General features: G+C 43.6%; 1 protein-coding gene across 3 annotated transcripts in view; it reads left to right on the top strand.

The window, feature by feature from the left end:
• Positions 1 to 17,715, top strand: part of SEL1L3 (SEL1L family member 3) — a 96,869-nt gene that overhangs the window by 22,489 nt on the left and 56,665 nt on the right. For all 3 annotated transcript variants that reach the window (XM_078068467.1, XM_036090610.2, XM_036090612.2), the window contains exons 3-8: positions 1,855 to 1,981; positions 3,613 to 3,734; positions 4,314 to 4,429; positions 6,976 to 7,034; positions 15,028 to 15,160; positions 17,005 to 17,137. In XM_078068467.1, coding sequence (XP_077924593.1) covers positions 1,855 to 1,981; positions 3,613 to 3,734; positions 4,314 to 4,429; positions 6,976 to 7,034; positions 15,028 to 15,160; positions 17,005 to 17,137 — 690 coding nt within the window. The remainder of the gene's footprint in view (positions 1 to 1,854; positions 1,982 to 3,612; positions 3,735 to 4,313; positions 4,430 to 6,975; positions 7,035 to 15,027; positions 15,161 to 17,004; positions 17,138 to 17,715) is intronic.

Genomic DNA, 17,715 nt, shown 5'->3' with positions numbered 1-17,715 from the left:
ACTTTGGAAACCTCTTTATGAAGCCTCCTTTTACTGGAGTCAGGTTGGACAGAATCAAATCCTGCTCCTTTTGATAAATGTTTCTACTGCACACTAGGTAACTCAACAGCAATCACCAGCAGAAGGCATCCTGGGGGCTAACGTGGCCATCTGGTCTTTTATGTTCCACTCCACACAGTGGAAGCCAAACCAAGGTTGGGCTGACAGCAACCGCTTGGCGATTTTCTCCCTGGATTCCAAAGACACCCTTGCAGTATTTCCATTTCCAATCCCCCTACCCATCCCTATAATAGACCAGCAAGACTAGTGTCCCCAAATTGAGGTCAAGTTGTTAAGAAAAAAAAAAGTTTGCATTGTTTCTGTTGGAATTGATAACTCTATCCTTCTGAGTCTTCAAATGCCTCTCTACCTCTCACCAAACAGGGAGATTTGTGGACACTGGGGACAATTTGGCTCTATATTATTTAATTCTATTAGATATACTGATAGGGGTCTGAGATTATGAACACTTTGCTCTTGTGATTTCTAAGTTTTAATGAACCAGAGGTACCTGTCTCTCTATAATAAGATACTTCTCTCCATTGCGGAATGAGAGCTGGGGTCTCCAATAGCCCAGGCTGAGGCTCCCATAATTTGTACCAATAGAGGCATTCGATGACTTGCTCAGAAGTTAACTCTTCCCTTTCCAGGAAGCCCAGCAAAATAGATGATTTCCAGCATTTAATCACAGACATAAGAGCATTTTAAGAAAGAGAAAAGAGTTCTTTATTCTTCAGTTGAATTCAGTGATTTTTTTTTTTCCTTCCAAGGGAGGGATGGGTATGGAAAATAAAAAAAATTATTGTGGCCTCGTTTAAAGCAGTAGGTATTAAATATAGATGAGATAACGCAGTTCTCCTTTTAAGACTTGTTAAGGACACCCCATCTTCTCTAGAGCCACAGAATTCTCCCGCATTTGCAAAATAAAGAGAAAGGCTCCCTAGTTTTAAGGGGTTTGGTAGGTCATTTTTGCTTAGAGTAATGTGTGGAGTGTATTGGAAAGTCTGCACAGAAGAAAAAAACCTGTGCACTTCTAAGAGCATGGATTCTGAAACCAAACTGCCTGAGTTTGAGTCCCAGCTCCACCTCTTACTATGCAGTCCTCTCTAGGGCTCAGTTTTCTCATTTGTTGAATAGGCATAATAATAACACCCGTTTGATAGACAGTTGTGAAATTAAATGAGATCGCTCCTGGAATGGTATGCTTAGCACATGGCACATTCTGTGTTATATCAACGTTAGCTACCATTTGGGCAGCTGTGCCTCCATTTCCTCATCTGCAGAATGGGGATAATAATGAGGATTAAATGAATCTCTGTAGGTAGCTAGCTAGCTAAATGAGATATAGGCCTATTCACAGCAGTGTGGATGGGATCCAGGGCTACTCACGTGATAACTGTTACTATTGTCGCACAAATTCCAAATGTTTTCCTTAGCACTGGGAGGGCAGCAGGTGAAATGGTTAAGAACCTAGAACCTGAGCCTGAATATCAAATCTGGCTCTACCTCTTATTAGCTGTGACCTTAGGTGAGTTATCTTACCTCTATGCCTCGGACTTTTCATCTATAGATTGGGACTCATACTACAATCTCTTTTACGGGGTTGCTGTGAACACAAATTGAGACAGCTCTCTGTAAAGGGCTTAGCAGGCGCCCAGCATATAATCGGTGTTCAATAAACGTTTGCTGATATTTTCAGACGCTTTCTTGTAACTGTTTGATTGGAGCTGGGGAGAGGGTTCCAGGAAGAACGTGATTGGGGAAGCAGTGCTTTTCTGGAGATAATTGAAAGGCAGGTGTTCTTGCTGTTCGCAGATGTGGTCACCCTCCTGGGCTTTCTCTATGCTTCCAGTGGAGAAAACACAGGCATTGTGAAGAAGTTCCCAAGGTTTCACAACCGAGAGCTGGAGGCCACCCGACGCCAGCGGATAGATTACCCAGTGTAAGAATGGGCAGATGACAGGGGCTGGTGGGGCAGTACTCTGTTTAATCTGAAGACCAGGACAGGCTCGTGGAATCCCTTAGGAGGACACACCATGGTGATATGCTACGGGAAAATGTGGAGATCCACTCCGCTTAGACAGAATTTGTGGTCCAAAGCGTTCTCGAATTATTCTTGCCATTAGCAGTCCTCAGTTTGCCTTGGACTTTCTGTGCTGGTCCCAGGAATGTCACGAGCAGGGGAGCAAGGTGTGGGAGCCTGAGGCCTTGCAAGCTTTGGGGTGCAGCCAGCCGTAGCCAGCGCACACCGCTGCTTTTGCTTTGCTTTTTCAGTCTTGAAAGATTGGATGAGCTGCTTGAAATCTCACAACTTCTGATCTCCTCCATTGATTTCAGCAAAACCCAGATATATTTTTTTCCTTCTGCTGAATTGAAGATGCTGAAAACAGTTCCTGGTTCACCTCAGACTGGATGGATTTAGCAGAGTGATTTAATTCTTCCCATGCTGCTGGCTGTAGAAAGATCTTGACTCACTTTACTGAGCGTATGTTCTTGCTAAGCTTCCTTGTAATAACTTATCTTCATGAGCTTGCTCAGCTGGGTGGGTCAGGAGGGAGCTGTGTGACACCATCTGTTTGCATATCTCACCAACTGATTCTGAGGCCAGATTAGAAAACCCAGAAGATTCTAAAGGACTTGTTTGGGTATCTCCCCAAAGAACTCGGGGCCACGGCCACGTTAACCCAAACTGTGAATTGCTTACTGGAGTCATGGCGAGAACTCGGCACATTTGTTTTGACCTTGATTCCTGTTTGACCTGCGAAATGCAGTTACTCTCAGTTCCCCATCTTGGAACTGCTGGTCACTAACACAGTGGGTGGCATCAAGCAAGCGTTCAGCAAATATTTGCTGAGTGATGGATGGATCTCACATCTTGGCTAAATGTGTCCTAGTTGACTACTGTTATTTTATTCTCAGCCCACAAATCACAGATGTACAATACTTTTTTCGACTAAAATAGCCCCGGTCCAGAAATGGAACAATTAGATTAGTTGTTCCATATGGGTCAGATGGAACTGTGATCCTGAACAACCTAATGTGTGCATTAAAATAGTATCTACGTGTCCCAATTAACATATAGCAATGCCATTTACAGATTACGACACTTTTCTACCTTAAGGCTTTTATCTTGGAAGGAAACAAAATTGCTCAAAAAGCCCTAATTATGTTTTTTTTCTTTTAATCATTGAAATTAGAATAGCTTCTTATCAAATCACCTCTTATTAAAATCCAGATTTTTATTTTATGTCTGGCTTTCTAAACCTTAATCAAGAATTCAAATGGCAGGCATGTGAGATTCTCCAAGAGGCACAGAAACAGAGTTTTTGGTGCAAGGTACAATGTCTGCTAGTTTTGTACAATGATTCTTAACTCCTGTCTTTCACAGTTACTGTAACTACCTCCTTTGTCTCAAAAATCAAGCTTTGCAAGCTGATCTCCCATGATGAACATGAAGGCAAATTCATCCCTTCATTGGAAAGAAAGCAATTTACTTGGTCATTGTTAACTATAATTATCTGTTCTTGGATGATATCAATCTGCAGATTTTTTTCTTTCTCCTCACTCTTGTAGGTTTACTGTTTCATTGTGGCTTTATTTACTCCATTATTGCAAGGCCAATCTCTGTGGGATTCTGTACTTTGTTGACTCTAATGAGATGTACGGCACACCATCTATATTTCTCACTGAAGAGGGTAAGTATGAAACGGAACCTTTAAAATGATATGGTAGTTTTCTTGTGCTCCCTTGGCAGATATGTCTGGAATTAAGAAAGATACCGTCAACGTGGCAGTTCAGTGAGAGCAATGATTTTTAAATGCGGATTCTTTTCAACTTTTCTTTTTTCTTTTTTTTTTCCCCTGGAAGCTTAAAACACATGTCTTCTTTAGGAAGGAACCCACTTGTGCGTTCTTTTGCTTGCTTTTTTCTTGTTTGTAGGGAGAAGGCGCACGTTCTGGTCGGAGAGCTCCTTAGGACAATTGTCAGAAAGGTGCAGTCACTTCATGCCGTCCTCAGTATTTTTTTTTTTTTTAAGATTTTATTTATTTATTTGACACAGAGAGAGAGACAGCGAGAGAGGGAACACAAGCAGGGAGATTGGGAGAGGGAGAAGCAGGCTTCCCGTGGAGCGGGGAGCCCGATGCAGGGCTCGATCCCAGGACCCTGGGATCATGACCTGAGCCGAAGGCAGATGCTTAACGACTGAGCCACCCAGGTGCCCCCGTCCTCAGTATTTTTTTGTCGTTTTTCACGAGCTTTAATTTTCCTTGTAGGCCACTTGCATATCCAAATGCATCTCGTCAAAGGAGAAGACCTTGCTGTGAAAACGAAATTCACCATGCCTCTGAAGGAGTGGTTTCGACTGGATATCTCTTTTAACGGAGGCCAGGTATCTGTGCGCTCGCTCCGTGAGTCCCTCCATGTTAGGTGTTGCAGTAAAGGCGGGGAGCAAGGGCGCCTGCAAGAGCAAACGTGTGGTAAATGATAAACTCTTTACAACTCTACACTTCTTCGAGCAAACGTTTATAGATGGAAGTTTAAATCATGAGAATCCCATCCCATTTAATTAACTTCTAAAGTGCTTCTTTCGACCATACTGTGAATGAGTAAATAATATAGCCTGCTCTATGTCCACAATTATCTGAGCAATTCCGTTGTTTTTCTCCCCTGGGGGAGATAGCTTTGTGGAGATAAATGTTAAAACAGCATCGGTCATGTTTATACAGTGTTATCAGATCTATGACTTTTTTTTTTTTTTTTACCGGAAATTTATTGGCTAGTTCAGCCAAGAAATGGTTTGACTGTTCTTGGCAGTTACACAATTGCTGACGTTTGGCATTAAGCAAATAATAACCAACAAACCTAAGTGATCATTCTGGTGGGACAGAGGGGATTTATCTGCTTTGTACTATAAAACACAGCACATAACTGCTTCAAACTCTCATAATGCAGATTTTATGGATTATGGCAAATCTGTTGTTATAACTGAAGACCATTCCGTTTCTCGATATATTTGATGCCAACGTGCTACGTTTTTTCTTGTTACTTTACTTCCTCATCAGCTTTTCTTATTGATTTGTGATTTTCCGGTAACAAAAGCGGAAGAGACCTGTTGTTTGTCTTATGTATTAGATAAGACACAGGCTTCCCTTGGTGTTTATGTTTATCACATTTCCTTTTCCTGGAGAGAAAAGAAATCAGGTCAGTCCTTGTTGCCTCCCTAAGAAAAGTCTGTAAAAGGTTAGCTGGGATTTTTTTGTATGTTTGTTGGTTTCCTTAACAATGTGAGGTGACCTAGCTGTGGTCTGTTGTCCAGCTTCCCACTTATATAAGGATTATTATGGCATTACAGCTTGGTTGCTGCTTGCTCCTGAGGTGAAGGTGAAGGTCAGCTCAGTACTCTGTGTCACTTAAGCGGGTATCAAACCATCAGAGCAAATCACAGATTTATTTTGCACCTTATGTATGCAAGGCTCTTTGCTCATGGAGCTTATCGACTATTTATGGGAGAAGCATTACGCAGGTGACAGGATGTCCTAAGGAGAGCTTAATTACCAAATGATTCATATTGACTCGGGGAAGAGAGGTAGCACTTCATGCTGGGATGCTCGGGGAGGGTTTCACAGGGAAGGTTCCTACGGATTGGGTGGAATTGAGAGGGAGAGGAGACGAGGGAACATTTTAGCACATCACTAGGGGTTAGCAGATTGGAGTGGAAATTTGCAGACTGTAGAAAACTAATAGAAGAAACAAAATGTCTTTAGGGGTAGCATGTGGACAATCTTGACTATCAAAGAATCTGGATTTCTATTTGCAAGGTGGCAGGGTGTCATGGAAGATTTTCGAGCCGGAACAGAGTTAATCAAAGTAGTCCTTTAATTAAGGAGATGAATTTAATTTAGCAGAGTACGTTGGGGTAAGGATTAAAAAGACCAGATTGGATGGAAAGAAAAAAGAAGTAGGGTTGGGTTTTTGTTGTTGTTGTTATTGTTGTTTGGTAGACTTTTCCCTTTTGTCCTACTTTCTTTCCATCCTATCTCGTCTTCCTAATATATCTATAGGTCCCTAAAACCGTATTATTGTTTTTCCACACGACATCCGCCTCTGTGGTGGGACTACCGTACTCACTGCTTTGACTAAATGGACAAGTGACCTAAAGCCAGTGGCTGGTTTAGAGAAACAACTGATTGGAGCATTTTCTTCTCTAAGCCACCATGTTGCATACGGTTGAATTGGGTTGGTTTTTGTGTTAGTTTGCCTCTCATAGACAGTGTTGTAGCCACACCTTTGAGACCCTCGTTAGCTCAGCGCATATTTTCTAAACCCTTGCTCAGTGCTAGCACTGGGGGTGGGGGGGTGGGGGGAGAAGGAGCCCCTTAGCTCCAGGGGCTTATGTTGTAGTAGCCATCCAAGACACGAGAAGAATGCGTGACAGCTAATAACATTATCAACAAAAACATTGTCACTGTTGAAAAGACAATGATGATTCTCCATGCTTAGGGAAAGAGAGTGGGGAGCAGCAGTGCATGGAGAACGCTCAGCACCAACTTGTTTCTCCCCCGAAGGCTCTCATGGAATCAAAGTAAAATTTCATAAACCTCTTATAGTATCTTATGCATTTCCTTCTCTTCCTATGCAACAAAATTTTGAGCACAAGTACACCAAGCAAAGCTGTGGCTTATAGCTTGGAAATATCTGAACCCCACTGGGGGAAACTGCATGATGGCTATGGTTACCATGTGAAGTCATTTGGAGAAATTAAATTTCTTTAATCTTAAAATATACACAGGGCTAGTAAAGTATTACTTTTATTTCTGCAGAAATGGATCAGGTGAGAGGCTACGTAGCCCATTTTATGAGTAATTTATACCTAGGACTGTATTTATGATGTGAGGTGTTGGGGCATAATTGATCTTGTGTATTTCTCCCACACAGATCGTAGTCACCACCAGCATTGGACAGGATTTGAAAAGCTACCATAATCAGACCATTAGGTAAGTGCGATATTTTCTTTTTATTCAACATGATGTTGGATAAGGATTAAGAAATCGTCATACGTTAGCCCTCAACCCTAATGTTCTTCCCACACCCCCTTATTCAGCTTTCGAGCATGGACTGTGTCTGGTCTGCCCTAAAGCTCAGTCTTCGCACTTTTTTTGTTTTCCATCCGCAAACTCCCCTCTCTTCCCCCACAACATTTTTTTCTAAGAAGAGAAACTATTCCTCTCTCCAGATCTCATTGTAAATCCTTCCTTTCATGGCACTTGATAATTCATTTTCTTTGAAAATTATCTTCTATGAAGGATTCTGAAAAACAAATCAACATATTAATGTTGCTTATTGAGAATGGTTGGTAACTTTGGCCTAGTATAAAACATAAAAGCAGACAGTCTTCATATTTATGTTTATAATCTAAATTTGAAATGCATGCAACTATTGCTATTGGTGTAACTTTTCATCCTCGTGTAACCATTCTCCACAAGAGTTACAGAAACTGAGAACTGGGTCCTTTGCCTTGTGTTTCATAATTTTTACGTTTGCCCCTACACCCCTGTCTAATAGCGGGGTTTCTAGGGGCAGAACCGTGGGGCAGTCTCCTTTGGGAACTCGGAATACCTCAACATGGCTAGATTATATATATATATATATATATATATATATATATATATATATATATATACACACACACACACTCAAACGCTTAAGAATAAATGTAAAAAAACAGAAACAAAAACTACCAGCTTTATATGTATAATTTATGTATGCATGTATAATACACACATACCAGCTTTGTCTGGATAATTTAAAAAAATGTATCAGGCACTTTGGCTGGGGGCGGGGGGCTCATGTAGCTACTTTACTACAGCAAGCAGGAAACTGTCTCTCCGAACAGGCTCGTTCACTCAGACTCCTCACACAAGCCAGATTTTCTTGGAAACCAATTATTGAAGAAAGGAACACCAGGAGAGATAGAGACAAGGGAACGGAGTGGGGCATACACCCTGCTTTTCTCTCTCCCCCCCACCCCAGACCCTCTCCTCCCACCATTCCGGTTTACATTTAAGTCAAACTGATGGCCTTCAGGCTCTGGACACATAGAACAATTCTTATTTTCAGGGCCAGATTAAAAGATTACAGTTATAAGGAAAGGCTAAAGAGGTGTTATTCTTTAGCCTGCAAAGAGAAGGTCAGGGGTGATGTTAACAGCTGTATGGGAACAGAGAGGCTGGGGCCTGAGAACAGAGGGGAAGTCTGAAAGGGGGCCACGTGGACTTAGACCAGTCAGAAAGCGTTCAACGGACATGAGTTTTGTTGTAGAACAGAGTTCAGGAATAAGAGAGGCCTGGGAGCTTGGAGAAACCGATGATGTGTGGCTCCTTTGGGAGTCTTGTCCGGGGCCCCGCTCTGCACAGTGGGCCCCAGAGATCGAGGGTTTGCGTTTTGGGGATGCGAAGTCTGGAATAATACCTTCTCCTTTCTCTCTGGATGCCCAACCCTGAGCCCAGGAAGTTTTTGACAGAAGACTGCTTTCATAGGCTTTTTTCATTCTCTGTGTAAAAGCTTCCTTTCACCATACATCCCAGTGACCTAGATGCTGGCACGAGTGAATTGCAGATGGAGAGATCACAGGGTGATCCAGGCCTGCGCCTGGGATGCAGAGAGAGAGACCTATGCCTTCCACATAAAATTTAAGGAGGTGCCAAAAAACACAGTAATTTTATTAGTTTGCTAGTGTTGCTGGAACAAAGCAGCCCAAGCTGAGTGGCTTAAACAACTGAAAATTATTGTCTTACATTTCTAGAAGCTAGAGGTCCAAGGTCAAGTGTCAGCAGGGCCATGCTTTCTCTGAAAGGTCTGGGGAAAGAGCTGGTCTAGGCTCTGAGCCTGCCAGGCCTCTCTCCAGCTTCTGACAGCTTCGGGACTGTGGTGGCGGGGCCCCAGTCTTCGCGGCATTTTCCCTGTTACTGTGTGTGTCCTTCATATTTCCCCTTCTGTGAGGACACCAGTCATACTGGATTGAGGGCCCATTCTGCTAGTATGGCCTCATCTCAACTAATTACATCTGCAATGGTCCTCTTTCCAAATAAGGTCACATTCTGAAAGTCTGGGCGTTCAGACTTCAACGTATGAATCTGCGGTGGGGGGAATGACACAATTGAACTCCTAACAGTAATCATGATAAATGACATTTAATATAATATTGTAAGAAATAAAAATTAATGTAAGGAATATACAATGAACAAAAAATAAAAGTTTTAAGTAAATACAGAATCCGTGTGATCATATAAGATTCCGGAAAGGAGGACTGATTTTCAGGTATAGACCGATTCGACATTCCACATAAAACATTGAAATGGGGGCACCTGGGTGGCTCAGTCATTAAGCGTCTGCCTTCGGCTCAAGTCACGGTCCTGGGGTCCTGGGATCAAGCCCTGCATTGGCTCCCTGCTCTGCGGGAAACCCGCATCTCCCTCTCCCACTCCCCCTGCTTGTGTTCTTTCTCTTGCTGTGTCTCTCTCTGTCAAATAAATAAATAAAATCTTAAAAACAAACAAACAAACACTGAAATGGTCCCTGACCTCATAATAGAGGCAGTCCCCAGACCCAGGAGTGTCCCTGGCCACCTTCTCAGCTGCCGTTCCTGTACTCCTGGGACCTCACCCATCAATAGAAGAACTGAAGATTTAATGTCGGGCTTACCTGGGATTCCTGTGGTTAGATATTTGGAATCTCATCCATCAGAGAGATCTTAGAGTGGGCCAACCCAGTGAACGAAACACCAGATATTTCAGATGGTTATAGGCATTCTTTTTTACTCCTTGTTGTCATGTAAACATAATGCTGTCCCATCAAGGTAGTGTGGAAAGATCAGTAAATAAGTGCTCAGAAGTGCAGTGCTCCACACAGATGAAAGGCTGTCAGTGACCTTGGGTGACAGGTAACAACTTCAGGCCTGTACAGTGTTTATCCTTCATTCATTTATCCAATATACTCCCATTCATCCAATACCTCTACCATGCACCTGACACAGTGCCGGATTCTGGGAATAAAATGATGAATGAAGAGAATACAGTCAGTCCCTACCTTCAGGGAGAAGAAAGAAAGAAAGAAAGAAAGAAGAAAGAAAGAAAGAGAGAAAGAAAGAAAGATCAGTGGGGGAGACAGATCTTAAATTCATAAATAAATATAAAATTACAAATTGTGATTTCTGGAAAGGAATCGAATAGGATAGTTTCAGAGGATACTCAAGGGGGTCAGAATTTACAGCAGGTCCCAAAGAAGGGACATTTGAGATGATAATTACTCTAAGCGGGGAGAGGGATGGCTAATTTGAAGCTCTAAGTTTCCCTACTAAAGAACTGTCGAGCTGGGGCTGTTTTCTAATTCTGAGTGAGACTTATTTAACGAGGTTTGTTCAGGCTGCCGGAGCTTGGCAGTTATAAACCGAGGCGGTCTCCTATGTCCAGATAAGAGTAAAGATAGTTTGCCAGTGTGTCTGAGGTTTCCAAAAGTGACGGCCTAGGCTTTGGAACTGTCTAGCTCAGCTTTTATGTCCGTGAAATTGATGACCATCAAACAGGGCACACACAGTACAAGGAAGCGCTTGCAATCTGTGCAGCCACGGAGGGGATTTAAGAGGAGAAAAATGTAGAGGCTCCGAGGTGGATGGAGAGCAGGCTGGAAAGATTTCCTACTTAGCTGTTCCTTTTGGGTTCCCAGACCCAATTCCAAGATGGGGGAGGGCTTCCCTCCTACCCACACCAAGCAATTCTGAGACACCAGCAGGGTGTCCAAGAATTCAACTCAACTCCACCACTGTCTTCCCAGAGATAGTATCAGATGCCACAGGGGAAGGGTCAGTCCTACAAGATGACCCCCACCCCCACTTCAGACGCCAGTGGCAAGCCCCAGACTGGAGATTAGAGGTTCCAGGGACCTCCTCCTTAGGTTCTTTTGATTTGCTAGAGCAGCTCCCAGAACTCAGGGAAGTACTTACTTACATTTACCCGTTTATTAAAGGATCTGATATAGGATAGTAATCAACAGCCAGGTGAAGAGACATGGGGTGACGGCTGGGAAAAGGGCACAGAGCTCCCATGCCCTCTCCAGGTGTGCCACTCTCCCCAGCCTCCATGTGGTCACCAACTTTGAGGCTCTCCCCCAGTCCTTTAAGGTTGTTTTTATTTTTAAGATTTTATTTTATTTATTTGTCAGAGAGAGAGAGAGAGAGAGCACAAGCGGAGGGAGTGGCAGGCAAAGGGAGAAGCAGGCTCTCCCCTGAGTAAGGAGCCTGATGGGGGACTCAATCCCAGGACCCTGGGATCGTGACCTGAGCAGAAAGCAGATGCTCAACCGACTGAGCCACCCAGACGTGCCAGTCCTTTAGGGTTTTTATGGAGGCATCATTACATAGTCATGGTTGACTAAGACATCGGCCATTGGCTGATTCAACCTGCAGCCCTTCTCCCCTCCCTGGAGGTTGGGGAGTAGAACTAAAAGTTTCAATCCTCTAGTCACATCGTTGGTCCACCAGGGAACCAGCCCCCGCCTTTGGGTGGAGTCACCTTCTTTGATATAACAAAAGACGTCTTTACTACTTTCAACACTTAGGAGGTCCCAAGGGTTTAGGAAGCATTGTGAGCCAGGAACTGTGGACAAAGACCAAATACATATTCCTTTTTTTTTTTTTTTTTAAGCTTCTATTTATTTATTTGACACAGAGAGAGAGAAAGCGAGAGAGGGAACACAAGCAGGGGGTGTGGGAGAGGGAGAAGCAGGCTTTCTGCTGAGCAGAGAGCCCGATGTGGGGCTCGATCCCAGGACCCTGGGATTGTGACCTGAGCTGAAGGCAAACGCTCAACGACTGAGCCACCCAGACGCCCCATCTTTTTTTTTTTTTTTTTTTTTTTTTTTAAAGATTTTATTTATTTATTTATTTGACAGAGAGAGAGAGAGCGAGAGCAGGAACACAAGCAGGGCGAGTGGGAGAGGGAGAAGCAGGCTTCCTGCTGAGCAGGGAGCCCGATGCGGGGCTCGATCCCAGGACCCTGGGATCACGACCCGAGCTGAAGGCAGACGCTTAACGACTGAGCCACCCAGGCGCCCCCCATCTTTTTTTTTTTTTTTAAGATTTATTTATTTTAGAAGGGGGAAAGCACACGCGTGCGAATGCGTGGAGGGAGGGGCAGAGGGGGAGAGAGAGAGAGAATCTGAAGCAGGCTTCACACTGAGTGGAGAGCCCGATGCAGGGCTCAGTCTCACAACCCCGAGATCGTGACCTGAGCCGAAATCAAGAGTCGGATGCTTAACCAACTGAGCCACCCACGTGCCCCCAAATATATATTGCTTATACACCACAATGTTGCAGTTATATTATGATAATGATAAAAAAAAAACCCAAAAATTACAATCCAGTACCATAGGGACCAAGTAATTTAATGATTAGTTGAAAAATTCAGTTAAAGCAAAGATCCATTTAAAAAGATACTTACCATAAACATTTTATTTTAATTAAAAAACAGAAAAGTACATTCATCTACCAATCTTTCCAGATAGGGCCTTTCCTTTGTTCCAAATCTACCGATTGGACTTCCCTGAGGTCTTTCTTGCATAAACGGCACCCAATTCTTGTTTCTTACAAATGGAAAGAAAACAAAGACCTTTGTGAAACTATCAAAGCCAAGATATGTCTAGATTTCTTCTTTTTTTTTTGAATCTTTTACCGTTGTCCTAATTCCACACTTTTTAAGCAACCGTTCTTTTCTGAGTCAACCCAAAATATTCCACTTAATTGTTACAGAATGAACAACGCTTTCTTCCCGATCCATATTTTATTGAATGACATAATAGTTCATTAAATTGTATAATTACAATGACCGTACAATTGGCACTGTCAGGTTTGGGAACAGACACTTCTTATTCTTACTTAGGATAACCCCAGGTTGCTTGGCTTCTCTGGTCTAACTGCTGGTATCCCGCAGTGGATCAGGTTAATAATTATAACCGTAGTTAACAGTTATGGGGCCAACCATGTGCCAGGCACTGTTCTAAATGCCCTGTTTAAATATTAGTTTATTTAATCCTCACAACAGCCCTGTCGGTACATACTGTTTTCATCTCTATTTAAACAATGAGAAGACTAAGGATCCAGAGAGTAGGCGCCAGCCAGCGAGCATCCAGCACGTTGCAGGGATAGCCAGCAGGGGCGCTGGTGAGTTGGTTGAGCCGAGTTCCATTAAGAGAGCTTCTCTATTGTAGAAGTTTTGTATCCCTCAAGTGCCAGGTATTACATCGTCGTGAGGGTGGCTGGAATGTTAAGTCTTTCTACGGTCTTGAAAAACAAAATCAATTCACAGCTCTCAGAGATAATAACTTTGTGGTCCCAGTGGAAAATAAAGGGAAGGACCATCAAGCCTGAGATTCTGAAAAGAAAAATATCAGGAGAAGAAGCCCTCCTTTTCCATTTTAGCCGCATTCGTGTAAAGCTAATTTCTAAGCGTTCACTTCTGCTGCCGTCTGTTGGTGTTGTCAGAGTCTCATTCCTTCTCCCTTTCATCTTCCTCTCCAGCCAGGCGCACCTGCTAGGGTTCGGGTTCCTTGGTAACATCCAGTACATCCCCTCTCTTGGGATAACCCCAGGTTGCTTGGCTTCTCTGGTCTAACTGCTGGTATCTTGCCCTGTCCCTGTTGGCATCACCCTGGCCCATTGCTTTCGTGACTCGCTGGGCTCCTGGAGGCTTGCCTGACATTTTGTTTTCTTTCCGTCTGCTTCCATCTGCCCTCTGCCTTCCCTGACTCTTTCCTCTTTGTCTGGCTTCTCACTTGATGCTTGTCTTGACCCCCTCCCGCCAATCTGCTGTCTTCGTAGGCTCTGATCCCACCTTGTTCACCTATCCTATTTTAGTTTTTAAATAGGCAATAAATATGCCTGTTTAAAAAAATCAAAACGATATGAAAAGATGTACAGTTAGATGTCTTGCTCCTACCTCTGCCCCTATCCACTCCATCCCCTACCCTCCATGCCCTGGGGAAATACTATTATTAATTTCTTGGAGTATATACTTAGAGTTTTTAAAATGCAAATACAAAAAAAAAAAAACCATCCATTCTCTTCTTTCTTGGATAAAAAGTATATGCTCTTCGTTCCACTTTTGTTTTTCTTTTTTTCACTTAATATATTAGAGATCTCTCCAGGTCAGTACACAGAGCCCTCTGTCCCTTTTTTAAGCTATATATGAAAAAAAGACTCACATTTAGGGTCCATTGGACGGCTTTGGGCCAGTCCTGCCTGACAGATGCCTGGGGTTGTCCAGTCTTTGGTGAGTATAAACAATGCAGAAAGGAATAACTTTGTGCATTTTATTCGTGGTGGCCCATTTTTCCCTCCATTTTCCTTCCTGTTCCTTCAAGTCTTTCAGTACAAGGCTCTGGTGTTCAGCCTCTTCCTCCTCACCCCGAATTATCCCTCGGTTCTTATCTAATAAGATATGTTCTTAGTTTTTCTTCGCAGCCACCTTCTATCCAGTCAATGTATCCATTCAACAAGGTGTTTTTTTTTTTTTCTTTTAGAGCAAAACATTTCCAATTAAGACTAGTGATTCCAAAGGTTTCCAATTCCAAACAATTATACCAATATCAAAAGCCGGCAGGTACCGAGGATTTACGAGGCCAGGCACTCTGCTGGGTGTAAGGCTTTACATTTCACGAATCCTCCTAAGAATCTAATTATTGAGGAACTAATTTGCTAATGAGAAAACTCGGTCTCAGAGAAGGTAAGGGACAGGTCCAAGGTCACACAGCTGGAAAATAGCAGAGTTGGGATCCTAGCCCAAGTGTGTCTGACCCCACCATGGTCTTATCTGTTAGAACTCAGTGTGAAGGACTGAAGAAATTTGGGGGTGTAAGAAAGGAGGGTCAATGAAAGAGCCTCTTTTTTAAAGATCTGGTTCAGACCAAGAGCTCTCTTAACTCTTTATTCTTCTGTAGCTTCAGAGAGGATTTCTATTATAATGACACTGCTGGATACTTCATTATTGGAGGGAGCAGGTATGTGGCCGGCATTGAAGGGTTTTTCGGACCCCTGAAGTACCATCGTCTCCACACTCTGCGCCCTGCACAGGTGAGCCCCGGGCATGGAGAAGCTACTGGGTGTTCATGCGTGATGGGTGCGTGGCTCCAGCATGTGGAACCTCTTGTAAACAAAAGATTTACCCACGCTGGACCTCGCATTGGCTCTGTCATCAAATGTAATTAATATGGAGGCTTTTCCCCCAGCAAACTCGAGAATAGATTTCTGTTAAGGTTTGGTTCATTTAGTACTCATAAAATGGAAACCATTTACTTCCTCTGTTTTAATAACTACTAGCTTAGTTATAGAGTAGATTTTTATCAGGTTGTTGCCTATCCAGTGATTAAGCTAATGAAAAGAGAGAATCTTAGTTATTTGATAGAGCTTCTTTTATGTGCTATTATTTAAAGTATCTGAAGAGGAGACACTCTAGCAAATGAAAATCTTGGTTCTGTTCGCTGCTCTCTTCAGACACGCAGGCCTTGGGCTCCCACTGGGGTGGGTTGGCTGGACTTGTAGACATTGTGGAAGACCGAACCTACTACACCGTGACCCTCGCCTCCAAAACCTACCTACAGATGGGCTTGTCCAGCTCTCCAGGCCAGCTCCCCCCGGGCTGCTGCAGGGAGACAGGGACTGTCCACCTTTACAGAGGTGTCTTTTTCTGCCTTGGTAGGGAGATCACCAGATACCTGAACAAGGAACCTTAGTGCATTCCCGTGACCCTGCGGGATTTGTTCTGGGGAAAGCAGGAGTCATTAGGCAAAGTAAAGGAAGAACAATGCAGAGCCCTACTATCCATGGGTCCATCTCAGAGCCCCTACAGAGAGACCTCTATGAAGAAGAAAACAAAGAAATTAATGTATTCCTTTTGCAACAAATACTTCCAGACCACCAGCTATGTGTCAGGCCCTGTGCTGGTGCTGAGGTGTCCACGATGATGAAGACGGCCGCTCTCAAACTTGTTTTTGAAGGTGATTCACATCAGAAATCTATGTGATAAAAAAAAGGAAGAAAAGAAGAAATCTATGTAACATCATGAGCACACGTATACATGCACACTCGTATACACATACATGTATATATTATATATATGTATAAAATACGAAACCAAAACAAAGATTTTACTAAGAATAGGCCCTTCCCATGTTAGATGCACTCTGCTATTTTGTGTTCTATTTTATATATATATAAATCAGTGCTGGTTACAACCTGCCGAAATAATTTCTTGACCCTCTAATGGGTCACAACCTGCATTTTGAAAACCAACGAGTTGAGATAAGGCCTCTGTTCTCGCGAAGCTCCCCGTCTGGGTCTTAAACACCGAAGTCATGAAGGAACGTGGTACATGTGCTAATTCACATGCGAGTGTTTTGGGTCGCTGAGGTGGGAACATCTGCATCCGCACACACGGGAGGGGAGGCTGTTAAGGAAGCTGCCCTGAAGCAATGACCTTGGACCTGACTCTTGGAGGTCCAGTAGGAGCCTGCCAAGCAGACGAAAGTGGGAGGAGGGTTCGCAGGGCTCAGCACAGCACAGGGAAACTTGGCACTTGGCACCTCTCGGGGACTGAAGGAGAGATGAACGTCATTGTCCAGGGACAGCACGTGGTGAGGGGAAAGAAGAGGGTGGAGGCCTGGTCTCTGGGAAATCCGGACATTTAAGAAGCTTTTGCAGAGAAGGTGCCACGGAAAGCAGTGAGTGGGAACCAGACAGAGCTTGTGTGCCCTTGAATTATACCCTCCCGTGGCTAATCCGGAGTGGATGGTCTGTGTGCAGATGAGCCAGCTGGTGATACCAATGGGAGAAGGAAATCAACCCGAACGCAGCTTCAGAGGTATCAATGGGAGCTTGATGACAATTGTTGTTCATTTGATTTTCTTGCCTTCTTGTAGATTGGTAATCCCCTCCTTGAGAAGCAACTTGCTGAACAGCTCAAATTATATTATGAAAGGTGTGCCGAGGTCCAAGAAATAGTGTTTGTGTACACATCCACGGTACAGCAAGGGGGCGGGCGACAGGAAGCATGTAAGTACTGAGCTCCGGCAGGGCAATTTTTAGCTCTGTGTATTTGTGTCAACATGTTTGGCTTCTTTCTAACACGGTTAAAATAGAATATATATGACTTGAGCAGCGGGAACAGATATGACCTGGAGCCCTCCACAGATGGAGGCGGATGGCCGTGTACGTGCCACCTGGATTCCAACCAGACCAACGGCCAACAGGAACCCCACACCTGCCTCTTAGCTTCAACCATGCGCGATTCCCTTTAAGAATACAAATGAGAGCGTGCTGAGCCTTGCATTGCATTCTTCCCATCCATAATGGGATCTTAGGCCAGTCTAAGAAAATAAAAGTGAATTGGAAAATAAATTAATCATTAGAAATGTTTCCCCATCGGTGCACTTTTGTCTTGGACCATTAGTATCTGCCTAGTAGCTTTCAGAAATGTAGAACAGTGACTTTGTCGTTTGGGGCTTGGTTTTATTTTTTTAATCCCTTGAAATTGATTCTTTCTGGAAGACCCCAGTAATAGCCAGCAGAAGGAATGAATTTCAAAATAGACTGCTTTCAGGCCTGCTCATATTTGCCCGGGCAACCTTCAC

This window comes from Halichoerus grypus, chromosome 3, assembly GCF_964656455.1.
Source record: "Halichoerus grypus chromosome 3, mHalGry1.hap1.1, whole genome shotgun sequence".
NCBI lineage: Eukaryota > Metazoa > Chordata > Mammalia > Carnivora > Phocidae > Halichoerus > Halichoerus grypus.
This window is presented reverse-complemented; position numbering and strand designations above follow the sequence as displayed.